The 26662-nt window shown below is 40.8% G+C and overlaps 2 protein-coding genes across 6 annotated transcripts; one reads left to right on the top strand and one right to left on the bottom strand.

The window, feature by feature from the left end:
- Positions 1 to 480: 480 nt before the first annotated feature.
- IRAK4 (interleukin 1 receptor associated kinase 4) lies at positions 481 to 11207 on the bottom strand. The gene is made up of 11 exons (XM_015854877.2): positions 11028 to 11207; positions 9783 to 9928; positions 9290 to 9487; positions 8007 to 8167; positions 6598 to 6662; positions 6313 to 6427; positions 4954 to 5063; positions 3438 to 3621; positions 2404 to 2466; positions 1493 to 1651; positions 481 to 1403 (listed from the first exon to the last, which is right to left on the bottom strand). The coding sequence occupies exons 1-11, from the start codon at positions 11186 to 11188 to the stop codon at positions 1371 to 1373; spliced, it is 1395 nt and encodes a 464-aa protein (XP_015710363.1). The 5' UTR covers positions 11189 to 11207; the 3' UTR covers positions 481 to 1370.
- Positions 11172 to 21875, top strand: PUS7L (pseudouridine synthase 7 like). 5 transcript variants are annotated; one of them, XM_015854790.2, is made up of 10 exons: positions 11172 to 11367; positions 11532 to 12344; positions 12845 to 13004; positions 13868 to 14063; positions 15430 to 15528; positions 16903 to 16984; positions 18207 to 18484; positions 18598 to 18629; positions 20023 to 20076; positions 20550 to 20908. In XM_015854790.2, exons 1-10 carry the CDS (start codon positions 11187 to 11189, stop codon positions 20674 to 20676), a joined length of 2022 nt encoding a protein of 673 aa, XP_015710276.1. In that variant the 5' UTR covers positions 11172 to 11186; the 3' UTR covers positions 20677 to 20908. The 5 variants fall into 5 exon arrangements, with proteins under 5 accessions (XP_015710276.1, XP_015710258.1, XP_015710263.1 ...); XM_015854772.2 differs by lacking the exon at positions 18598 to 18629 and having other exon boundaries at positions 20550 to 21875; XM_015854781.2 differs by lacking the exon at positions 18598 to 18629 and having other exon boundaries at positions 11324 to 11432; positions 20550 to 20873.
- Positions 21876 to 26662: the final 4787 nt, after the last annotated feature.

The raw sequence follows: 26662 nt of genomic DNA, 5'->3' as shown, positions 1-26662 counted from the left end.
CAAACACAGAAAGTTACTGCAGTAATTTTGTGTATTTTAATACTTCATGAATATACATACACGCAGGTAGGAGCTCAATGATTTGACTAAGGAGAATGCAGGATTGGTTCTAAATATCAACTCCTTTAACAAAATAAACAGCCAATATTTGCAGTATCTCACAAGGACTCTTCTAAAATGTAAAAAGTAACTGTAAGTCTTCCTATGAACAATGATTATTAAATGGTTCATCAGCAGAGCCCACCAGAAGAAAGCCACCCATTTCTGTGTTGGCACTGTGATATAATTGCTCCACCTGCAAAACCTGCAAATATAAAATGTTCTGCAGCACTTATTTGAATGAAACAAATCCTGAGAAGGTTCAGTCACATTCACGGGTGTTACCAGATTGCTCACACCAATATGAACTCTCAAGCTAAAATGCTAAGTCTGTTTAAATGTGGGTACTGCCTATTGCCTTCTGTCAACAACACAAGTGCCATTTATGTTTACTGATTGTTTTTGTATCTATTCTACAAAGCTGGTGAGGGGTCTGGAGCACAGGCCTTACGAGGAGAGGCTGAGGGAGCTAGGATTGTCCAGCCTGGAGAAGAGGAAGCTCAGGGGAGACCTTATAGCTCTCTATAACTTCCTGAAGGGAGGTTGTAGTGAGCTGGGGGTTGGCCTCTTCTCTCGTGTAATCAGTGACAGAACTAGAGGCAATAGTTCCAAGCTGCAGCAGGGGAGATTCAGGCTGGACATTAGGAAGTATTACATCTCAGAAAGGGTAGTCAGGCATTGGAATGCACTGCCCAGGGAGGTGGTGGAGTCACTGACCATGGGAGTGTTCAAGAAACATCTGGATGTTGTGTTGAGGGATATGATTTAGCTGGGAAGTATTGGTGATGGTTGGACTAGATGATCTTCTAGGTCTATTCCAACCTTGATAATGCTGTGATTCTGTAGTCTAGTAGGTCTCCTCAAGAAAAAAAGTGCAGAAAGACATCCACCTTGTTACTATCACGTTGCTGTGCTGAAGATACTCGGCAAGGAAAAGTCAGAGAGATGGCAATACAGAAACGTGCTTACAAACCTATGTAGAGGCTGTATTGGAACTGCAGTTTGTTTATACACATAAAAAGAAGGAAAAAAGCTTTCTCATGTTGAAGGTCCCAGGGCTACAGATGCATGAAAAGGTGCCCAGTTAACAATAAAATAACAATAATAAAAAAGCATTATGATGGCAAGCCACCTGCACGCCTTACATGTGGACCAGAAAATTCTGGAAAGCAGAAAGGCTGATAATGTCACAGTAAGTGCTAATATAGTTCTCTACTTGCTGCTGGCTGGTCTGTGCTCTGTTTAGAAAACAGGTATATTAGGAAAGCACATCATGTTTTTATCTCTTGTAAATACTGCTGGACCTGCAAGAGAACAGCGAGAAGTACAAGTAACTGACACCACAGCTACAAATAGAGCTATACAGAAGCCTTCAATCTGAACATCTACATACCATCTTCATGTCTGGCCTCCGGTTTTTTTTCTCATTCAGGCACCGATCAGCAAGTGAATACATTTTATGAACTGAAGTTGCATCCCAGTCTCTCATCTTTACATCAACATAATCCTCAATAGTCGCCTCCTCATCCTCAATTTCATCCTTGATACTTAACTACAAGAGAGTTGGAACCAATGAGCAGAGAATACAGTAAGCATCTGAAGATCATAAATTCCACACGAATACTTTGACAACTTGCTTTTCAGTGCTCTTCATTCTTTGTCTAGAGAAGTGATTGAGAAAAATAACAGCAATGGTTGGGTAGCACAATTATTCATCAGTATCTACCAAAACAACTTACAAGACTATAGTGGGGATTAAAAACTTGTAAATATTTGAAGCTAGGGATGCCACATTATCTCATAATGCCCACTCTCTGTGCTCCCAAAAGGAGCCTATCAAATCAGACTTTATATTCCAGAAGATAAAGCTTAGAGAAGATAAAGCCTAGAGAAAGTGCCCTATTAATAGTATACAGGTAATCCTAAAGCTGCCTATGTGTGAGAGGGTGACCAGCTATCAAACAGTGCGGAACAAAACCAAACCAAAACCATAACCAAATGATATGATGAAAGAGGATCAGGGTATCTGGTAAAATAAGGGCATGCTGGTAAAGCTAAATAGCATTATAACAAGAAAGAGTATCAGAACAAAGAGAAATATAATACAGATTGGAAAGAGATGATGTGGGGACTGGACAGTCTCCTACCAGCTAAGAGTAAAATGCTTCACTTCTAAAATAAAGATTGATACAAAAGTGGTTCCCATAACTATTCATCAAGTGATGCAATTTGCTTGTCTCACCACCTGTTACCTGATGACTATTTTACATGAAATGATCCTAGAGGAAGAAAGCAGAAAAGTACCAGCAACTGTGGCTCCCGGTTTTCATCTACTGGTGGCAGACCTGTTATTATTTCTAGTAAGACCTAGAAGAAAAAATAAATAAATCAGAAGAATAGAATACATTAATCCTTAGCATACACAGTGTTTGAAAAGAGGAACATGATCCTCAGCCTTTCACACAAATGCTCACAGGATCAGTACCTGTCCCATTGCACAGCCCACTACACAACCCATAGTTCCTGTTGTTCCCAGCCTTATTCTCATCATCTGCTATTAGCTGTGATGTTCGGCACTTTTCCACACCCTACACTGCGTTGTCTCTAAGTTGGAAGATGGAAGAATTTCACAGATACTCAGGTACAGTGTTTGACCTACATCCCTATGAAACTAAATGGCACGAAGAAGGGAATAGATTCACTTTTCTCCCAAATAGCAGGCAGTTGTTTGGGTTTTTCTGATTAGATATGCACTGTACTCAGCTTTCAGTCAAATCCCACACTGACAACATCCATTTGGTGATGAAACTCACTTTGGATCATTGTCTTTCAGATTTTAAGTAAGTATCAACAGGTGCAAAATTTTAATCAAAATTTTAATCAACATATTCAAATGCTTTTAGACCACTCAAAGAGTAGAAACACTATCTTAAGAGCACATTCACTGGGAAAAGGAAAAATAACAGATGAAAATAGAATCATGGAATCACAAGGTTGGAAAGGACCTACAATATCATCTAGTCCAACCATCATCCCTTTACTATACCTACAGAAAACCACTAAACCATATCTCCTAGCTCCCCACCCAGATGCCTCTTGAACACTGCCAGGGATGGCGACTCCATCACCTCCCTGGGCAGCCATTCCAGTGCCTGACCACTCTCTGAGAGAAAATGTTCCTTCTTATGTCCAGACAAAACCTCATCTGATACAACTGGTGGCCATTTCCTCAAGTAGATTGCTTAATTTCGGGTATTCTTGATTTTTTACACTTCTTCCAATATGAAATCAACCAACACATAAACACAATCACATACAGCTTCCCTCATTCTACTTACTACCCCAAAGCTGAAGATATCAGACTTAGGCGTTATTTCTCCTCGCAGAGCTTCAGGTGCCATATAGGCTGCTGTTCCCACAACTCTGTCTGTCATGATGGTTCGTGTGAATGTTACTGATGCTCTTGCAAGTCCAAAGTCGGAAATTTTAGGCACATAGGTATCAGTTAATAAGATATTTGCACTGGTGAAGAGGGGAGAAAAATGAAAGGAGCTTTCCAAAACAGTAACTGGGTTTTAATATAGACTAACAATTCTTTAGTAACCAAATGCAAGCTGCTATTCTGAATGTTTCTAGAAATAACAGATAACCCCAGCAAAACACAAAAGAAAAACACAGCCAAATTGAGTAGTGGAGCACAGTAGAATTCTTAACTGCTAGACCTCTACTCAGAACTAATAAAAGCTGGCTTTAATGGTTTATACCTATTATCTAATACAATGTCAACTGTTACACACTGCAATGTCAAATGATTACCAATACTTGTATTCTCCTGAAAGAGAAACAATACTGCTTAATGCTGGAATTATCTATGTGCTGTGTTTCTCTTTATCTCCAGCTTTTTACTGGTCTTACAGAAAATCTGAACAGTGAAAATGCAAGAAGTTGCAAAATGGAATTGAAGCCAAAAAAAAAAAACAACAACAAAGCCAAATCCAACCCTGTGATAAAATCAACTCACAGCAGTTAGAAGAGTAGAGCAGCATAAGGTAAGAAAACGCATCCCTTCCAGGCACTACGCATGTCCTGATGCTTAAGCAGGAAAGAAAGAAGAAATATGAGTTGTCAAAGCAGCAAGTACCTTTTATGGGTGAGCTGAAGCAAAAACTACTTCCTCACAGAATGGAAGTTCACAAAGCCTGTACAGCCTAGACTTAACAGAGGTGTCAGAAGCCAGAAAGCCACTGAAACATTCCTCTATGACACCCAACCCACTGGTTGCTCCTTGTCAACCTACAGAAGAAGCAGGGTACCCATATCTAGGCATTTTCTTGAAACATTTTGACTACTTTGTCAGTGCAAACAAAAAGAACAACCAAAACATCTATTTTGCTATAACAAATAAGTGAACAGACATCAACCTTAAAGGTAATTAAGCTTCATGAACCTGATTTAACGTCTTCATATTAAACAGAAGGAAATCAAAGGAGGAACTCAGAAATGCTCCAGGGAAAAAAAAAACCAAAAAACGTTGGGTTTTCATCTGAAAAACTCCCAATTTAAAAAGTCACAACGTTCTGTTACGGCAGCTTCTTTGTGAGCAGCAATTGCGAAAGAACAGAACTCCTACACGCCTTTGCAGCGCTCAGATAACGATTTGAAAGTGACAGATTACAACAGACTCTTAATCATCTTTAGAAGCCTGTACTAGTCATGTCCCTGTGGCACAGACAAGATTATGGTGATGGATAGCACTTGCAGAAAGGATTGCGTCCTTGAGTAAAGCACTGAATCTTTCTGTTTTCTCTAACAGACTTTAAAAAAGTACAACAAAAAGCACCCAGTGTCTTTTACCTTTTAATGTCTCTGTGAATATGATTATTGTCATGCAAAAAGGTGATGCCATTTGCTGTACCTTGAGCAATTTCACACCTTGTTTTCCAAGAAATGGGTGGAGTGCCATCCTTGAATAAGGAGGGAGAAAGGGAAGTATAAGTGTGAAAATCCAAAGTATATTTTTTCTATTAACATGAAACAAACAAACAAAAGACAAACAAAACCCAATCCAGAGCAATTACTTGCTACACTTTGTGGCTTTCGAGTAAATTACTTTTGGAAAGATGAATGGTATAGATTTCTCAATTTACATTAGCTGAGATATAGCCATTTGTTGCATTTCATTCTCTTCCCCAATGCACATTTTGAATTAGATTAATTCACCTGTTACAGAGCAGTTTACATTTAACTCTGACAATGTAAGATAAGCTGCACTGCAAAGAACTGCCTGCACCTACCCACACACCGTGCTTTCTATCAGCACTTCTTAATCCTGTCATAGCATTCTGCTGCCTCCCTTGCCTGCTCCTCAAAACCCAGACAAGCAGATGACATCACAGTGACTCCTGCTTTATCAGCAAGAACACACAGTCAGTACAAGATGAAGACTCTTCCTGAGTTTATATTGTAAGTTTGTCCCCTTTATACCTTTGTTTTCTACTGTAGCTTTGTTACTACTATTCTTTTCAGCTCACTTAACGCTAATGGCCAGCAAGTGGCTGGATGAACATTTTCATACACATCCTTATGGAGGACAATAATTTCTACAAGTTAGCTTTCACTAACACAAACTAATGTGGGCATTCAGCTGGCAGCATACATCCAGCTCACTCTTTGCATCATTCTAACATGTGGCAACTGGTCCCTCCACCAAAGTCACTGATTCCTTATTAAATGCCAGGGCCACAAGTTACGTCATCTGATTAAATCAGATGAAAGCACTGTATTTACGTAAAATATTAATTTTAAAAAGTACACCCTGTTTCTTTAAAGACTTCTGAAAGAGATAATGCAAACTATGAACATCATGTTACAGCTACTATCACAAGGGCAGTGAGCAAATGGCAATTTTACAACAGAGAATCTAGGAACAAGCTGAGAACAAACCAGTGTCAGGTGTAGGAACAATACTGTGGCACCCTCTGCTTATATCAAGTCTGCAGCATAGCTTGGACTTCAGGATATTGGCACATTATATTGCTACTCTCATTTGACTAAGCAACACTGAGACAAAAACACCTGTATGACATGTTATTGGAAGACTAAGTATTATTATATGTCTTACTTCTAGAACACAGAAGTAGCAGAACACTGCTTGGCCATCACAGTTCCAGAGATATTTCAAAGACAGCTCCACTTAACAAAGATTTTACTTACCAGACAAGCAAGTCTATCAAGCAGCGAACCATTGGGCATGTATTCATACACCAAACAGGGCTGAGCACCATCACTTGAGAAACCAAGCAATTCTACTAGGTTTTCATGTTTACACCTAAAGCAGAAGAATTCTATTCAGAGATGCTCTACAAATCTCCTAACATTTGTGATCCCCAATCCCACATTTACACTGGTAAAACAAAAAATAGGGACCACACTATGGTGTTATCTGCCATTTTAGATACTCAGAAAACGTTACAGTGACATTTATGGTCCAGTACTTACTTTGCCATCACTTCTATTTCTTGATCAAATTGCTGTTTCAAATCCTGTGCACTAACATCAACCACCTACAAAGAGAGTACCTGACATTAAAATTGCTGGATGTATTAAAACGGAGGATTGTTCACAAAAAAATTACATTGTAAGCCTTTTTTTAGTTAGTTTACACATAACAACTGCTTAACCGTGTACCATATTCTATTTTTTTTAAACTGAACTCGAAGACAAAAGCATCAGAACATGATTTTTGTTTTTTTTTTTATCATGTAACATTATATTATTGGAGTAATTGATGCAGTTTCAGCAATCATCAAGCTACCAAAGCAGAGCTTGGGTTAGACCCTTAAGACAATCTCATTCCAACTCCCTGCCCTGGGCAGGGCTGCCACCTACCAGACTGGGCTGCCTAGGGCCCCATCCAACCTGGCCTTGAGCACTTGCAGGGATGAGGCACCCAAAGGCTCCCTGGGCAGCCTGTCCCAGTGCCTCGCCTCCCACATAGCAAAAAATGCTTATCCTATCACTACATGCGCATGTAAAAAGTCCCTCTTCATCTTTCCTGTATACCCTCTTCACGTACAGGAATGTTGCTATATAGCACCCTCTAAGTCTTCCCTCCTCCAAGCTGAACAAGATCAGCTCCCTCAGTCTGCTTTCATAGGAGAGGTGCTCCATCTCTCTGACCATCTCTGTGGCCTCCTCTAGACACACACCAACAGACCCACATCCTATTGCTGGGGAGCCCAGACCTGGGTGCAGCACTGCAGGTGGGGCTCACAGCAGCAAAGAAGAGGAATACAATCATGTTCCTCACCCTGCTAGATACTATTCTTATGAAGCAGCCCAGGATACAGTTTGCCCTCCAGACTGTGAGCACATATTGGCAGTTTATACTGAGGTTCAATCAGAAACCTTCTCCTCAGGGCTGCTATCAATTCATTTTATATTCAGCCTGTATTTGGGTATTTCATTTCACTGCAGTTTCCTATTAATAGCACTTGTTATAAAATTCATTATTCACAGAAAACAACAATTAAAAGGACTAAAACTATATGATCATAACTATCTAGTTTATTTATCGTGTCCACCTGCCAATGCACTGTGCCACAGAAATTGGAAGGAAAACCTCTTCTGCCCTTCTTGTGTGCAGGGGGAAGAGGGGAACAAAGGGAGCATCCTGCTCCCCCCAAGGACTGTGTGAGCCACTGCAAGAACTATGGAAACACAAAGTTTCACCTCTGGCCACTGTAACAGCTCACACCACCCACAGGACAGCAGGATAATGTTCTGAACCCATCTCATATTTAACATGGTGATACTTTCTGGAGATGTACTACTCAACTCTTCATAGACAACCAAAGACACTATAAAGAACAAAGTTATTAATTGGAAAAATGTTGAGGACAACTCACAGCAGCAAGTTTCTTGACAGCCACATTTCTGCCGTTGATGTAGCCTTTGAACACAACGCCAAAGCCACCTTCCCCCAGCTTATTTCCTCCAGCCGATTCTGGTCGTTCATCAAAATTATTTGTAACATTTTCCAAGTCGTGAAACCAAAAATTGTGGAAATCTAGAAGACACAATTGACATTTAGCACAGAACCACATTTCTACTCAAATAACAAGCATATTAAATAGATCCTCGAATTCTAATCTATATCAGAATACTTTCTTTAGTCACCTTTTTCCCATACTTCTTAGTTATTTCTGATAACTAAGATCCGAATGCAAAGCACAAGGTGCTAAACAGTCTACAAAAGCAGTATTGAAAGAAGGCAATAGAATTACACATAGAACAAACATTACAATGTCACAGAGTCCTAGTAGTATAGAGGGGATAGAGTACTATAGAAAGGACCTCTGCAGATCATCTTGTTCAACCCCTCTGCTAAAGCACGTTCACTACAGTAAGCTGCATAGGAGAGCATCCAGATGGGCTGTGAACACCTCCTGAGAAGGAGACTCCACAACCTCTCCCCGGTTTTTCCTCAAGTTCAGATGGAACTTCATGTGTTCCTGTTTGCGTCCGCTGCCCCTTCTCTGCCTGTTAAGATTCTTCTTAGACTTCTCTTCTCCAGGCTGAACAGGTGACTCAACCTTTCCTCATAAGTCAGATGCTTCAGGTCTCTCATCATCTTTGTGGCCCTTTGCTAGACCATCTCTAGAAGTTCCCTGTCTTTCACGAACCAGGGAGCCCAGAACCGGACACAGTGTTCCAGATGCAGCATTACCAGGGCAGAGTAGAGGGGATCATTTCCCCTGACCTGCTGGCTACACTCTTTGTAACATGCCCCAACATACCATTGGCCTTCTTAGCCACAAGAACACACTGCTGGCTCATGGCCAACCTGCTGTCCACCAGAAATTGTTGGTCCTTCTCCGCAGAGCTGCTTTCCAGCCAGGCAGCCCCTGACCTGTACTGATGCATGTGGTTATTCCTCCCCAGGTGCAGGACTCTACACTTGCCCTTGCTAAACTTCACACCGTGGCACTAGTGTGACTACGTTATTTCTCATTTTTTGATGTCTTATTTGCACAGGTTGCGTTCAGTCTCACAATACAAGAACAAAAAGCACGAAGACGCAAATGCAGTCATTACTGTGCATTCCAGTGCGTTCCTAGGACTTATTTCACACAGGTGAAGGACAGATCAGCAAAAAACACTAACTCATTTTAACAAACTAAGCACCTACCTGTGTTACTAGGCTGTGCGCTGCTGTTCTCTTGACTTAAACATGGAGGGGCTGAAGGTTGCTCCTCTGTATTCTGAGACAACACAGGCTTTACAGATGTCACTTCTTTTTCCTGTATAGGCTGTTGTTTTTCATGTATAGGCAAAGTTTCCTGTGAAGAAAGAGGTAATGTAACTTCTTGTGCCATCCCGACAGCTTCTGAAAATGGAATTTAGAAAAAGCGTTAACCGTATTAGGAAACAGAAAACATAAATAGCATTACGTCAGTATTTACTAAGGTTATAATCTTGCACCACATGAAAATTGCAGGACTTTCATTTAAACTTGGAAAACTGTAGCCCACTTCCATAAAACTCCTATTGTAAATGATGGAAAATGTATCCTCTTTTGGTTATTTTCACCTAATCCTTTCTGACCGTCCAACTACTGTGAAGGTCACTGGCATCATACAGACAAGGGAGCACAGCACAGAATATACATGGATAACAGTTACCTGGAAGCAAAAGACTTGCTGGTGCTAGAAACTGGTTCCTAATCAGCAGATCCACAAGGTCACCGACTGTACAATTTGTTGTTCCCCAATCATAAAGCAACTCACATGTGGGACTCTTTCCCATTTGCACAAATGCTTCAAATCTCCTTAAAAAGAAAAATTAAAGCTAACTTTGAAAAGAAAAGTAACAAAAAAAGGAGCGTGATTAATGGTAAATAAAAATAAACCCAAAATCACTATATAATGAATTGTACTTCAGCAGTACAACAGAAGTACTGCTAAATACAGAATCACAGAATGACCCGGGTTGGAAGGGACCTCAAGGATCATGTAGTTCCAACCCCCCTGCCTGGCAGGGCCACCAAACATACACATTTACTAGATCAGGTTGCCCAGGGTCCCGTCCAACCTGGTCTTGAACACCTCCAAGGACGGGGCATCCACAACCTCCCAGGGCAGCCTGTTCCAGGGCCTAGCCGCTCTCCTAGTGAAGAACTTCCCCCTAACATACAACCTAAATCTTCCCTCTTTCAACTTAAAACCATACAGGCCTTATGAAAACACACATACAACCCCCTGTACACAAAATGACACCAAAGAAATGCAAACTTGGGTAAAAGGACACGTTCTACGTTTGTCCATGGCAAACAGTCTGTAGGGCTTATTCTGATTCAATCAGTTCTCTGTAGCTCTCACAGAACCATTTGAGTTGGAATGGACCCTTACAGGCCATCCATTCCAACTGCCCTGCCCTGAACAGGGACACCCACAGCCATATCAGGCTGCTCACACTAAATGTCTCCAAGGATGGGGCATCCACCATATCTCCGGGCCCCTGTTCCAGCCCCTGTAAACAGTTACTGCAAAAGACTTCTTCCTTATATCCAACCTAAATCTCCCCTCTTTAAGCATGAATCCATTTCCTCTTGTCCTATCACCACAGACCCTGCTGAAGAATCAGTCCCCTCCTTTCTCACAGCCCCTTCAGACACTGACAGGCCGCTCTCAGCTCTCCCCACAGCCTTCTCCTTTCCAGGCTGAACAGCCCCAGCCCTCTCAGACTAGCAGGAGAAGTGTCACTTGTCTCAAAAGCAAACTGGAGAGGAACTAGTTTGGGTTCCCTCAGGAAGCACTATGTGAGATACGTTCTGAGCAGTGCTGGACACACACACACACACGGAGGGCACATTGATGCCAATCCAACATCAGTGCACGCGGTTACATCACCCGACGGCCACACCAGACCTGATGTGCGCCTGGCTGTATCTGCTCTCGCCTGCCGGGTCGGTGATGGCCGCGGCCAGCCGCTTCCATCCCTCCTGCGGGTCGAGGAGGTCGGCCAGCTGCCTCAGCAGCCCGTAGCGCAGGCTGCGGACGTAGGTGGCGGTGGTGACCGGCTGGCTCATGGCGGGGCGGCCAGGAACCTCAAAGCCACCAGCTCTCGCCACTTTACCCGGACAGCCCCTCAGCACCTCCCCGTTCCGAGGCCGTGACGCCACCTCCGCCCGCACTACCAGCGCCCCCTCCCGCTTCCTGCGCCGTCCCGCAGCGCTCCACAGCCGGCAGGCGGGGCTGGGGGAGCTCGGTACGGCCGTGCCCCCTCTCTGATGGCCGGGGGCTGGGTACAAGCGGCGCCCCCTGGTGGTCGCGGTAGGGAGATGGTTGTCCCTCCATTTTCTGTTTTCCCCCTTTTTTAATGATCTTTATTAGTATTGTTATTAATTTATTATTTTTTTTCTCCTCTGGCAGCATCGGGCAGGGGAGCCATGTTGCTCTCCCTCAGTTACGTGACCGATCACATCGGCTTCCGCGGGACGATCAAGAAGACGCCCGCTGACTTCGTGGTGAAGGAACTGGAGCTGCCTCAGCGCCCCGCGGCACCCCGGCCCCGCAACCCAACGCAGTCCAACGCACCGCCGGGGGAACCGCCCGCTGCCTCCGCCACAGCCAGAGCCGGGGCTGGGAGCACGGTGACACACCATGAGCAGAGCCGCTGTGCTCTGAAATCCGGCCCGGAGGCAGCCGATGTGTTGGATTCCCTTTTGGGCAAGGCCGCGAGTGAGAGGCTGACTAAATTCGCTTGTGATCTGAAGGAGGCCTGGGACACGGAAGGGGGTTGTGATGGCGGAGCCGGGGAGTTCTCTCTGGGAGCCGTGGTGGACAAGGGAGATCGGGCCGATTTGCACGGTGCCATCAGGCAGAGATTCCCCTTTTTGGTCACTGTGACAAAGGGCAACGAGATGGTTGTGAAAGGAAACGCTGACTACAGAGAACTGTGTCAGCTCGTGACTGAAAAGGAAACGAGCGATTTCTTTAAGTTTTTGGATGCCAAGCTTGAAAATTCCACTTTTTCTTTTGAGCCCGATGGAAATAAGGAGCACAGAAAAGTAGTTCACCACTTCATCAATAAAAAATTTGGTAAAATTTTAGAAACAAAGTCTTTTACTGTGGCAGACGTCACGCAGAAGCCAAATATGTCAATCATGGTAAGGTTTAGAGGGAAAAATTGCTCCAGAAAGAGGCCTGCTGATGGTTTCCAGGTAAAACAAGATATTTATACAGGTAAACATTACATTTTTAGTGGGAATATTGGGTATTGTGGTATATCTGCAGTAATACTGACCATCAGAATCATTTTAGAATGGTCAGTATGGTCCAGTATATGGATTTAAGAAGCGTATTCTGATGTTGGGCAGCTTATAGTGAGTTCAGATTTGATTTATGATCTCATTTCGTAAAGGCGTTGGTTTCTGATCCACGGAACATTGCTAGCACTAAGTCAGGTTACTGGAACTGCATTGCATTTGATCAGGTGCTGCTCCAGAGGCCAGCAGGGGTTTTGATTGTTCTCACTTTTGTTTACTGTGTCTTTACCCTTTTCTTTCAATACTGGAAATGTCCCAATTCTCTTAGTTTTGTGGAGTGGGAGAGGAGACAGAACACTTCCTCTGTGGTTGTCATGCTGTTATGGTTTGAAAGGAAGAACCTGCAACCTGCCATGGCAAAGCACCTGTGTGATTTAGAAATGCAAGTTTCTAATAATTCTGGGATGATTGTTTCAGCTTTCACCCTTCAGAAAGAAAATCTAGAAACTCTGGAAGCAATCAGCTTCTTGGCTGCTGAACTTGGAGTTCTTCCCTCAGACTTCAGTTATACCGGCATCAAAGATAAGAAGGCTATTACGTACCAACTGATGGTTGTGAAGAAGGTCACTCCTGAGAGGTACTGACAATCTGAGGGTGGGATTATTCTAATTTGCTATTAATTATCAAAAGGGTGCAAGCTGCTGCAAAGTTCCTAATGCTTTCTTTCCCTCCTCCTCTATTAGACCACAGTGGCAATGGCCTTAATATTTTTGGCTTTAGGGTATATACAGTGTAGCACTGAAGTCCCCCAGTGGAGATTTAAAGATATTTTTCTTGTGATACTCTGACTATACAATATTATCTGGGAAGTAAATCACTGCAGTTATACTTTGGACAGATACTCTTTTTGAGTGTTGAGTATCAACTGCTATTATACTGCACATCATAGACACATGAGACTAAGTAAAGAAGATGCCAGCATGCATGGGGATATTAAATACATTCTGAATAACTTGCTGATAATACAAGACATTCTCATTTTTTGCCAATTCAGTGAGTAAAAAAAGAAGCATTAAAATTCTGCAGCTGCAGTAAAAAAAAACCTGCTGGCGTAAAATCCACAACTTCTTTCTTCCTCAACTTTAACTTTCTAAGAAAAGAAAGTACAATTTATGTTTTCAGGGTTCAGTGTTAATTCAAACAACTATCAGTAGTAAAATTCCACTGTGCCTTGAGAATGCTTAGTGAATGGCTTAATTCTCGTACCTGTCAAGCTACAAAACATAAATGCAACTGAAGCAAATAGTCTGGAGATATTTATGGGCTACAGCAAAAATCTTAGACTATCTGTACGTTTGAGTTTACTTTCTCTGCTTTAAATTTCTTTTGAATTCTATTAAATCTATTTAATTCTAGTGCAAATGTAATGGAGACATTTTACTATAAGTTGTATAGTTTTAATTGCAGGCGGCTCATATTTTCTCCCAATTATTTATGCAGGTTGAAAGAAATTGAAAGCAAACTGGAAAAAAAGGGCATGAGAATACACAACATACATTCAGCACACCAGCATCTTAGACTTGGTCAGCTGAAAGGCAATCACTTTGATATAGTTGTGAGAGATCTCAGACACCACAGTCATGATTCTCCTGTAGATCTGAAAGAAAGAATATCTGAAGCAATGGAAAATATTGAGGTAAAAAGCCACTTGGATGTCAATAAAGAGCAGGGTTGTAATGGCAGAATAATAGCAATATTTCCTTCTTTTTGACACTTCTTTTTTTTTTTTGTTGCTATTTTATGGGTTTCTTGCATTACTCAAGGAACTGAGAGCAAAGCTGCCTCCTGGAAGGTAACAACGTCCTCATTCGTTCTGTGTTACAGATCTTAGTCCCTAACATGGTGCAGAAAGACAGATGGGGGTGTTTGGTAGTAAATGAGTATTGATACATGGGCTGTCATGGAACAGATATAAGGCCAACCAAAGTGTTATGTTTTATAGTGAAAAAAATATACATGTCAGCTGCTTGCCTTTTTTGGTCATGTGAACAAAATACATGATTGGCTTGGGGGAAAAAAATATGTATACTTCCATGACAAATACATGTGAAATGTCTATAGAAGACAGAAGATTCTCTGAAATTCAGGGGATTTTGACTGCAGACCCACTCAGAAGAAAACCTCATCGTCATTCTTAAATCCTGAGAAATATAGAAGAAAGTCGTGAAAGGGAAAAAAGTTAGAATCATAGAATCACCAAGGTTGGAAAAGGCCTAAAAGATCATCCAGTCCAACCGTTCGCCTTTTACTAATAGCTCCCACTAAACCATGTCGTTTAGGTGTTTTTTATGGCAGTAATTTTCTTAACCTTTCTTGCTAAGCAGTAACTACCATGCAGGTTAAGATGATTAATCATGAAATAAAGACTTCAATGAAAACTATCCAGTGTGCAAAAACAAAATAAAGGGTAGGTAATGTAGAAAAAATTGGCAATTAATTTTACTCCTGCAAAAAAGAACACAACCAAGTGGTTCTTTAATGCTCTGCTGTCTTATACATCTCACTGTTTAGTTTTTTAAGTTCTGCTGTTTGGGAAAATGAACAGAAATGCCTTTGGTTGTGTGTCCTGCTTTCTTAATCTATTGGGCAGATGATGAATGACAGAAATGGCATCTGTATTGATCCGGAATAAGGATTTTTCATCCTCCATGGAAACTAAATTGCATGTTGGTCCCAGGGGAATCCAAAGCAAGGTTATATCATTTGAATTGACTTTCTGCTCCATGAGTATTATATATTTATTTGAGAAAAGGGTAGAGGTTACGTGGCTGTGATTTTACTGCCCTCGTGTGACCTGCTCCTCATCAGGAGGTTTAAAATCCTGGTTAGCAGAAGTGCTTACTCTTGCTCTTTACAGTGTTAATAATCACACAAACAATCTTGTGAGAAAGAAGATGAGTATTATAATGAAAAATACAGGAGTTTGTGTGTTGCATGCTCAATCTCACTAATAATACCCAATATTTTGATGTTTTTAACGTATTCATTCTTTCTAATTCTAGGCAAAAGGTTTTGTGAATTATTACGGACCTCAGCGATTCGGACAAGGACAAAATGTTCAGACAGATGAAATAGGATTGGCTCTACTGAATGAAAAAATGGTATTTTCATTGTATGATTTAAGTACTTACTGTCAAGTTCATTTCATGTTATAGTTGCCATATCTGATGTTCAGTGCTGACCTTCCCAGTGAGCAATTTCATTTGTGAGATGAACCCGTATGTATGCTGGAGGTAACTGCCAAATCAGTTTTGACAACACAAGCATGAAGACCTTCATTCTGAATTAGAAAAATCTGTTTTAATCAGCAGGTGTAGCTGTAAGCTGTTCAGGAATTGATTCTTCTGTCTGTAATGTGATTGTCATCATGCCTCTTCTTAAGAAGTGGTTGCATTCTTACAAAGGTTGAACCCTAAAATGAAGCTGTATTTATACAGTGCTTATCTGGGGTCCTTATTACTTCCTAACCTATAAACTCTTTATCCTACTAGAGGTCTGTACTCTTACAAATGTGATAAGATACTGCATAGGACCATATGGAAGGATTTGCTTTTTCATTACTATGTTAATTTATTTGCTGTATAGCAGAGATTTCTCCTTTTCATGATCCCTTGGCTACTTTCCCAAAATCTTAGTTCTGAGTAAACATTCCCATGTAAGCTAAGGAGACCTTACTTCTTAAGTAATAATTGGTAGGATGAGAGTCGTATACTTTTCAGTGTATGTAGCGTAGTGTTTGGACCAGGTTTAAAACAGAATCAGACTCTTAAAAGTCAAGTGAATACTTGAGTATCCTCCTCTGCTAATCTTGTTTTGATTCTGAGAAGTCAGGAAAACTTATCCTTCAGATATAGGGGGAATCTGACATTTTGCCTGTTAATATTATCAGTTCACACCGCATATCGATTCCTGCAGAGAATGAGACCTTATTGCTCTCTATAACTTCCTGAAGGGAGGTTGTAATGAGCTGGGGGTTGGCCTCTTCTCTCATGTCATTAGTGATAGGACCAGAGAGAATGGTTTCAAGCTAAAGCAGGGGAGATTCAGGCTGGACATTAGGAGGTATTACTTCTCAGAAAGGGTGGTCAGGCACTGGATGGACTGCCCAGGGAGGAGGTGGAGTCACTGACCCTGGGGGTGTTCAAGGAAATATTGGATGTTGTGTTGAGGGACATGGTTTAGTGGGAGCTATTAGTTATAGGTGAACGGTTGGACTGGATGATCTTGTAGGTCTTTTCCAACCTTGGTCATTCTATGATTTTATGATAAAAGCAAATAGTAGTTGCCTCTCTGTGCAAGACTATGGGAAGTGCTGTGTGTGTGTTACATGAAACACACACACAGGAGGGAGGGAAAGAAGAGGAAGGAATCTTCCAGCTTGCTATAAAACGATGGTACAGATTTGCATGTATTGTCTGTTTTGTTGAGAAATGCTTATTTTTAAATGCAATAAATGTAAATTATGTTTTTTAAAGGTGAAAGCTGTGAAATTATTCTTCACACCTGAAGATACCGATGACCCTGTAAATAATGCCAAAAGATACTTCCTTCAAACTGGTAAGGCCTCCTAAATTGTATTGTAAATTGTAAAATAATTGTAAAAAAATTGTAAAATAAACATTGTAGGTACTGTGAGGGAATAAAGTGTTGTTGCCCAGAGTGACACCTATTATCTTGCTGCCTCTCTACCGCTTATAGTTTATTCCAAGGAATTCATTAAAATTTCATATCTAATTTTGGAAAATGAGATCAAAGACAGGCCTTAGATGTGCAAAATAGTGGAATACCACTGTATTTCAAGTACCAGACAGTGCAGAAACCAGTGTTCCATAGCAGTGTAATGCTGGAAAAGACGACAGCCATTTTTTGGAAGCAATTTTGGCCTGCTTCAGTCTGTTTACTTTTGAAATATGTTTTTTTCCTCTCTAATTTAAAAGGAAGTGTGTCTTCTTCCATGCTTCACATGATCCACAGTCTTTGTTTTCTGATCTGAATTTCACAAAATATACCAAAGACACAGTGTGCTAAATAAAACGCTCTTTGTCATATTCGTTGTTGTTGTCATTCAACTTCACTTCCCCTCCAGAACTAGAAATTTTGAGTTGCTCTTGACTTCAGATGCTTGATATTTTGAAATCTTCCTCAAGTTAGTCTGCATATCATTGTACATAGATAGAACAGCTGCAGTGCATAGCTTCAAGTACTGGAATAGGCTCCCCAGGGAGGTGGTTGAGTCGCCATCCCTGGATCTGTTTAAAAGCCATTTGGATGTGGTGCTCAGGGATATGATTTAGCAGAGGGTTGTTAGAGTTTGGGTACTATGGTTAGGCTGCGGTTGGACTTGATGATCTTCAGGGTCTTTTCCAACCTGGGTAATTCTATGATTCAAGAGACACAGATATTTTTCATTGCACAGATAAGGTACATTGCTATACAGTGCACTGACTCTATGGTGCAGACTCTGAAAACAGCAGCGTGCCTTTTCCTAAAAGCAAAAGGTAAAAGGCTGTGCAATGGCTCCTTCAGAATTTCACTCTTCAGAAGAAAAATTAAGTAGGAAAAATAGGTAAAACATAAAAATTTAAACATTTATATAACATAGTACAAGTATGATTAAATATAATTTAAGTGTGGTTGAGGCTCAGACATGAAAATCAGCATAAAGAGGTTAGACTGTCATCAGTTTTTTTCTGACCTGTTTAATCTGTTTAATCTTTCCCTGACAGGAAGTATTAGAAAAATCACCGATAACTTACGTGGTTATTTTTGTTTATCTCAGAAGATGCAAAGGGGGCACTCACAATGCTGCCAGAATTTAAAGTGAGAGAGAGGATGCTGTTACGTGCTTTACATCGCTATGGTGTAAATCAGGAAGGCTGTACTAAAGGATGGCTCAGTATTCCTCATTCAATGCGAATATTCTACGTCCATGCTTATTGCAGTCAAATATGGAATGAAGCAACATCATATAGGCTGAAGACTTATGGTTCCAGAGTTGTTGAAGGTGATCTGGTCTTCTCAGAAGAAAATGATGAAAGCCTTTCCCTGAGTGACAAGGTGAGTTTTTACAAGATATTTCTTGTAAAGAAAACTTGATTTACCAGAAGTAGATACATATGCTAGACGTATTTTAACAGCTTTTATCTATTTTGATGATTTGTTTTATTCAGTGCAGGAGGAGAAACAGAATGGCAAAGTTCATGTAAGTACACCTGCATGGTGTCTGATGCACTTCTTAGGACCTCAAAGGGGAAAACCTTCAGGATGAACCTATATTCACTGAATCCTAGAATGGTTTGGGTTGTAAGGGCCCTTTAAGATCACCTAGTTCCAACCCCCTGCTATAGGCAGGGACACCTCCCACTAGACCAGGTTGCTCACAGACCCTGTCCAGCCTGGCCTAGAATGCTCCCAGGGAGGCAGTATTCGCAGCCTCCCTGGGCAACTTGTTCCAACGTCTCAGCACCTGCACAGTAAATAATGTCTTCCTAATATCTAGTCTAAATCTACCCTCTTCTAGTTTAAAACCATTTCCCCTCATCCAGTTGCTACTGTTATCTGTTAGTGCAGATCTGAGTTGTGCTTTCTATGTTAGACCTTACCATTCTTTCTGTGGAGGCATTTAACTTTCTCCTGATCATCAGGTAAAACATAGAATTTTGCAGTGTTTTACTGGAAAATAAATGGAGTTGTGCTTAGGTACAATGTATCTCCTTTCTTGACTAGATATTCTTATAGAAGTGTAACTGTTTCCATTGTGATTTTTCTTCAATAATATTTTTGGGAAAAGATGTTAATAAACTAAGAATCAAATCATATGAAAAACAGAGCTACCAAATCTAGTACTAAGTTACAGAGTTTAATATATATTCCTATTTAATGTAGTACATTCCGATTCTTTTTTTTTTTCCTTTTGATGATGTTAACACAAAGTTCTAGCTCACTTTATGTTAAGCATCTCTAATATTTCAGATTGAAATAGATTATTTGCACTTATAGTAGTCAAATAGCATCAGAATCCTTGAAAAGGTTGGGAATTCAGTGTGTGACTCCTATAATAATCTGTATCATAGAATCATAGAATTATTCAGGTTGGAAAACACCTCAAAGATCATCAAGTTCAACTGCAACCTAACCATAGTACCCTAACTCTAACAACCCTCTGCTAAATCATATCCCTGAGCACCACATCCAAACGGCTCTTAAACAGATCCAGGGATGGCGACTCAACCACCTCCCTGGGGAGCCTATTCCAGTGTTTAACTACCCTTTCTGTAAAGAAGTGTTTCCTAACGTCCAACCTAAACTTACCTTGGTGCAACTTGAGGCCATTTCCCCTCATCCTGTCACCAATGAGAAGAGACCTGCCCCACTCTCACTGTAAGCACCTTTCAGATACTGGAAGAGAGCAATAAGGTCTCCCCTCAGCCTCCTTTTCCCCAGACTAAACAGCCCCAGCTCCCTCAGCCTCTCCTCATAGGGCTGATTTTCCAAGCCCTTCACAAGCCTCATTGCCCTTCTCTGGACCTACTCCAGTACCTCCATTATTTCAAGGAAGTTTGTTTTTCTTAACATCTCTTTAAATGTATTGCCAGGTTCACACTGTCACTGCTCTGGAAGAGTCAGCTAACAAGTACTCTATACATCAAGTAAGTCTGTATGAAAAATTTGGTGTTGTTGATTTCTATTTGATTAAAATATTTTGTTTTAAAAATAATGTGATAATATTAACTGGTGCAGCCTCAATTCCTACCAGATGTAAACACTTCGAAATTTTTAGTCTGTTTCTGGGAAAAAACGTTCAAAAGTCACTGGCATAATTTCTTGAGGGTTCAGAGCACCATGAAGTCCTACATACACAACTTACCATCTTACTTGCTGTATCTTTCCCAGCAAATGAGGTAATTCGTGTTAGTGTACTTCTGATTCACTTTAGAAATCATGACATATTATTTTGTTCTGCTTTTCCTTTAGATTACATCCAAGATACCTGCCTTGCACAGTTGTTTTTAGAAAAAGTAGCTGCCTTTAACTATTTCAGGCCCCAAACACATTTAAAATTGTAATCGTATTCTGTTAAAGGGAAATCACTGATTTATTTATTGATTTATTTATTTTGAAGGTTGTTCTTCCAATGGTGGGCCACAGTATCAAGTACCCAAGTAATAAAGTTGGGCAGTGGTACCATGAAAGACTTTCTAAGGATGAGCTGCAGATGTGCAAATTCCGAGTGCCTCCGTTGCAGCTGAATATACCTGGATGCTACAGACACATCTTGAAAAACGTTCGGAATCTTTCCTATTTTTTGGAAGGCAGTGAAGAAGGAAGCAAAATTGAACACGACCATCTGAATGAGTCAGAAGTATCTCTTCATATATCGTTTGACCTTGATCCTTCATGCTATGCAACGGTCTGTCTTAGAGAAATAATGAAATGTGACTTTTAAGGTTTCAGTTAATGAAAGACTGTGTGAATATTATACCAATGGTGATATTTTTTTATAAAATAGAAAAAGAAAAGAGGGGAAATCACAATTTCAAACCAGGAACAGCAAAAATTAATAGACTGAGATTCATCCTGGCTGGGGAAGAAAACCACCACAATCCCAGCTCCAGAAACATTCCAAACCCTAAATACAATTCTGGAGTAAAAAATGCAAAGCTATGTGTCGTGTCAGACAGGTTAAACAGCTGTGGGCTGCAGGCATGAATTTCACACTTGCACAGACATCCAGCTTGCAGTTATGTCCTGGAAATGTTTGCAGGACGTATCATACAGACACAGACGTATCTTTTATTTCGCAGTCATTTTTTTAAAGCTGGTTTATATTAAATGTTCAGGGACACAGGGTAGCTGTTATGTCACAAGTTGTAGCCTACAGGTATCTAACCAAATAGCTGCTCTACTGAGATTCACTGAATCTGTTTTGTTTTCATTGCATTCTCATGCCAAATGTTAAGGGTTAGAAGTCCTGAACCAAGACTAACAGGTTACCTGGCACACTGTCAGTCATTTGATGAATACTACAATATAAATTAATGCTGATGACTCCAGGACTAAGTTGTATGTAACTCTAAATAGCGCTTATGCAAGTAAGCTCAGTAAGATGAGGTGTGGAATTAATAGAGTTAGCTGCAAAAGAGTTCGCAGTAAAAACCAAACACCGATTTATTGTTTACAGGGTGCAGCTTCTGTTCCTATCACTGTAAAGTCTTCTGATGACAAAGAATTTTTAATGGAACTACCTCTGGGGAAGAAAAACAAAAAACTTTCATATTATTTTATATATTTTAAAAGTTAACTGTGATAAAATGAGTGCGTCTGTGGACAAAGGAAGAACAAAGAATGTACGTTACTTTGACATTTCAAGGCTATTCTTGTAGCAAAGTTAAGAGGTGTTTTCTAGATGGGTTTATAAATGGGATAAAATAAAGAAGTGGTTGGAAGAGTTAGAAGAGTAGTGGTTAATGGGTCATATCCTAATTGGAGTGAATACCCTGGGGGTCTTTCCTGGGCTCTGTGCTATTTAGTGACTTTGTCAGTGACCTGGAAGGGGGCATGGAGTTCACCCTCAACAAGTTTGCAGATCACACCAACATAAAGGAACAAAGGGAAATACTGGGGGAATCTGTCTTTCAGGAGGACGTAGACATGCTGGAGGAACAGACCATCAACAACCTTACCAGAGTTAAAGAGGAGAAATCCTGAACTCTGTTAGCAAGGACAGAGCCAATAGATCAAAGGAAAGATCTAATTTTTCTGTGTGTTAGATCACACTTAATTCCTATGTTCAACTTTTATCCCCAGCACAAGAAAAATGGGTTTAATGAAGAACTCCCAAACTAGCCAGGGGCTGAGCACTTGTCCTTGGAGGACAGGCTGAAGGAGCTGGGTTTCCTCAACCTCAAGAGAAGACAGGTTTGGGATGGAGATGGAGAACCAGCAGCAGCTCCCACTACTTGTGGGGAGGTTAGCAAGAATATGGCACCTGGCTTCACAGTGGTGCTTGGTAGGAGGAGACAAAGGGCATAAACTGAAATGAGAGGTTCAACCTGGTTATAAGGAAACGCTTTTTTTTCTATATAAGGACAGTGAGGCAGTGGAACAGTCTGTTCAGTCTTCAACCAAGGAGATTTCCACAGCCCAACTAACAAACTGATTTGATCTCACATGCAGCCCTGCCTGGTCTAGAGACCAGAGATCGCTTCCAGCATCAATTACCCTGTTGTTCTAAGCAGAGTGGTGTGTCCATTCAGGCTGTAGATGGCAGTATGACTTAAAAGTAAAATGGAAAACTACCCATTTTTACTGAAAGAATTGATATCATGAATTGAATTTTGTTTCTGGCTCCAGTCATTCAGTTATTGGAACAGTGAAGCAAGATAAATCTCCAAAGGTTGATAAACCAATTATTTATGCAACTTTTATAGAAATACAACTCCCATGATCCCAGACCTTGCATAAAATTGTGTAGCTGTGACAGATCTGGACATTTCACTGCTTTAAATAAGAGGATTATTCTGTAAGTCTGTGTAAGTCATTCAAAATTTGGCCCTTAGCTTTAGTATGGGAAAATAGATTGTCATGCAAACAATAGCAGCAGAGCCAGTGGAGGCAACTGAGAATGCTTGCTCTATTACAATACTTACTTTACACCTCAGTTTTATGGTATGCAGCCAAACTGACTGAAAAAGCCATTTCCCTGCCACAAGCCAGCCAAGACAGCTTTGTTTTTGTCTTTGCTTTTCAATATCACCTCTTCTGTCTTCCACCTGCAGTTAAAAATACCATTCTTCTGTAAAATTATTTGTAACCCAGATCATTTTGCTATAGCGCTGCTTGAAAAGAGTTGTCAACACCGATGTGGTAAAGCACAGACAAGATGCTGCATGTAGTTACCACAACGAGAAGAAAAAAACTGGCACTGAAATTCCGTATAAACTACTGTGATCTTCTTCCATGTAGCTTAAAACAGCCTTGAAAACCATCTCATCACAAACAAGATTTGAATACACAACATTAGAAGTCGATCCTTGATTTGGAAAGATGTGAAAAGTCAGATTAAAACATTGTCAACTGAAGGCATTTTATTTAAAATCAAAAGATCAGAAGGTTCCTCTATACTCATTTTAGGCTTATTTGTCAGTACTACTATTGAACACTAAAGGAGCTAATCTTCTTAAGCAAATCATTCTTTCAGCAACCTTATGTGAAAGAGCTTATTATGTGTGTCGAGGGGTTAAATTCCTTTAAGATAAAAGTTCTAGTAGGGAAAAGTCAGGTTAGCTATTAGAGTGTTTATATGCTAAACATCCTGATTATTTCAGTGGGCATTTATTGTTAAATGGTTCTCTAAATCTCACCAGCTTTTTTGCAGGATGATGTACATGAACTGTTGAATTAAGGACTTTCGTGTGAGTGCAGTACTCAGCTTTTTAAGGCTAACCTACCTAAGTAAAACAGCTGTGTCTCTCCATTTGGAAAAGAAGATAATCACTGTGTACTGATCTGAGTTTAAGGAAAAGGCTGATGTCTCGGTGATCTCTCATCTTACTAAGTACTTCTATTGCCACCATCCTTTTCTGATAAGCCTCAAAGCACTTTGCTAATACTAATGAAGGCAGGTCTCCGATTCTGTTTCTAACAAAAGGGGTTTTAAGTTCAATAGCCAGTTGATTTTTTCATCGGATGTGATAGGTAATCAAGCATTTGAATGGGAAAGAATGCAAATGTTCTTAAGCTATGAAATCCTGTTACTTTAGATTTGTTACGAATTTGATGAGTATTATCCTCAGTAAGAACATACAAATTTTCAGATCTTCCCAAATGAGATGGATTAAAATCACATTCTTATCATAAAGGCAGTTCAGAAGCCGGGTAGATGTGTGATCACTGGCCCGACTCATTTATCCAACCCCATTATCTCCTCTCTTAGTGTTGACATCTGTCAGCCGATGATCTGATCTGTCACACCCAGCTGATGAGCACAAACTCTGTTCTATTCCCTTGAACAACTTCTGCCCATTATAAGAGCTCAGGGAACCAAGCTGAGAAACTATTAACACTTTCCTTTCCTCAGTCCCCAGCCTGTGCCTTCCAGCACATTGATTCCTTTTTCATTTCTTTAAGATGAAGCCAAACAGTGCACACCAGGCCCACGTTATGTTCAGATAGAGGAACAAGGGTAAAAAACAGAGGTCGATAATTTGGGCAGCTTCAAACCCTTCACATGTTCATCTGCTTCTGTTGCACCTAATAGCTTGTTCACATGGCATTATTTGAGTATGTCATGGTTGCAAAGAAGGCAGAATCAGTGAAATTCTGTTTGCAGCACCAAGCAGAATTTTCTTCATTCCTCTTGGTGGAAGTCAGAATCTTGTATTTCAGCAGACTAAACCAGTGCTTCTATACGCCCACTCTTAGTACTTTAGGTCCTAATGGTAAGATATCAGAAAGGCTGTCCATATAAATCTTCCTTCAGAAAAGGTTTAAGATGAAAAAATGAGGAGATATTTAGTTCATTTTCTATGTATACAGCAGCAGAACTTAGATAAGGTATGAACTCAGTCTCCTCAAGGATGTGTGTATGCTAAGCAGGAAATGTAAGAGCGTTGATAGTAACACAACTACTGCTGAAAAGCCAGTACTTAAGAGGCAACATCTCATAGAAAATCAAGCTAAGCACTCAGTCTTCAAATATTTGGTCTGTAAGTTTGGGGTTAACATTATCAGTGAGTAAGAGTGCAGCTTCTGAATCCTAAACTTATACCTAAAGATCTGATACAACATGCTGGAACAGGTGGGATTGCAAACCACTATTGCATTATCCAAGGAGGAAATAACCATCACTTAACAGCAGCAATGAAACATGGGCTCTGTGCCTCTGATTCAGCCCAGCCAACAAACCAACCTCTGACTTGACACCAGCATCCCACTTCCATCATGCAGGCAGAAATGATGGGCTGCTATGACTGCACTGTCAGAAGGGACTATTGACAAGACTGATCCTTTGCAGAGCCATGTTAGGAAAGGCAGGAGTTCCAGGAGAGAGATGGCCTAAGAAGGAAGCAGCTCTTGTAAAACATCGGTGTTGGAAAGTGAAGAAAAGGAGAAGAGAATGCTGATAAGATAGTAAGAGAATTAGATCTGCTTAGGTAAACTAGCACAGCTGTATTTAACTCAATATTTCTCTAGATACGTATGCCAAATCAGCTTCTGGCTTGTACTGACCTACTGTTGTCTTTGCTCGAGAGAAGAAAGCCAGCTTTTGAGACAGCAATTGTGTCAAAAGCTGGAGTAAGACTAATGGAATCAACAGTACTTAACAGTACTTGAAAAGATGGGATAACTGCTGGAAACACTGGGTATTGTAGAAAGTAAATGCTAATGGACTTGATCTGATACTGCCTTGCAATTTACGAGGGCATTTGTCCCTGCTCCAGAAAAGATGAGATCAGAGTTTTGCAGCAGTGTCACGGCAGGCTGAGTTACTACGCACATCTGAAACGTGCTTAGAGGCGCTGTGGTGGCTGGCTTCAAACACTCTGGGTCAGATCCTTGTCAGCTTGATTGACAAGAGCCAGCTGAGATAATTCGGGGTATATATAGTACAGAGGGGTGTGGGCTGTCAGAGACCATAGTGATGAAAGAAACTGTTTAAAATAGAAGAAAATCTAATGGAGAAAAAGCACGATTTTTGTCTATCTCACTATAAGTGAAGCCTCAGTGTCATCGCTTTATTCTGAGTTTCAAATGGGCACCAAGTTTGTACTTCATGCCACTTGTTTTGACAGTAACAAAAATTATTTTCCACAGCTGCTTTTTAGTACTTTTAATCAGTAAATAGGGGAAAAGGAATTTATCACAACCTTCTCCCTTTTCTCCTCCTTACACAATGCATGGTATTTTACTCTCCTTTATTTAATTCCGAGTTCTTCATTTCAACTTCAACCTTATGTGCTGAGAAGTGCCTTCCCTTCCCTTCCCTTCCCTTCCCTTCCCTTCCCTTCCCTTCCCTTCCCTTCCCTTCCCTTTCCCTTTTGCCCTTTCCCTTCCCTTCCCTTCCCATTCCCTTCCCCCTTCCCTTTCCCTTCCCTTCCCTTCCTCTTCCCTTCCCTTCCTTCCCTTCCCTTCCCTTCCCTTCCCTTCCCTTCCCTTCCCTTCCCTTTTCTCCTTTCCTCTCCCTGTAGGAGGCAACAAATAACTTAAAACCTAGTAAGTGAAAAATGCGGCCTT

The sequence above is a fragment of the Coturnix japonica genome, chromosome 1, assembly GCF_001577835.2.
Source record: "Coturnix japonica isolate 7356 chromosome 1, Coturnix japonica 2.1, whole genome shotgun sequence".
Taxonomy (NCBI): Eukaryota; Metazoa; Chordata; class Aves; order Galliformes; family Phasianidae; genus Coturnix; species Coturnix japonica.
Note: the sequence above shows the minus strand (reverse complement) of the source record. Positions and strands in the feature narration are given on the sequence as shown.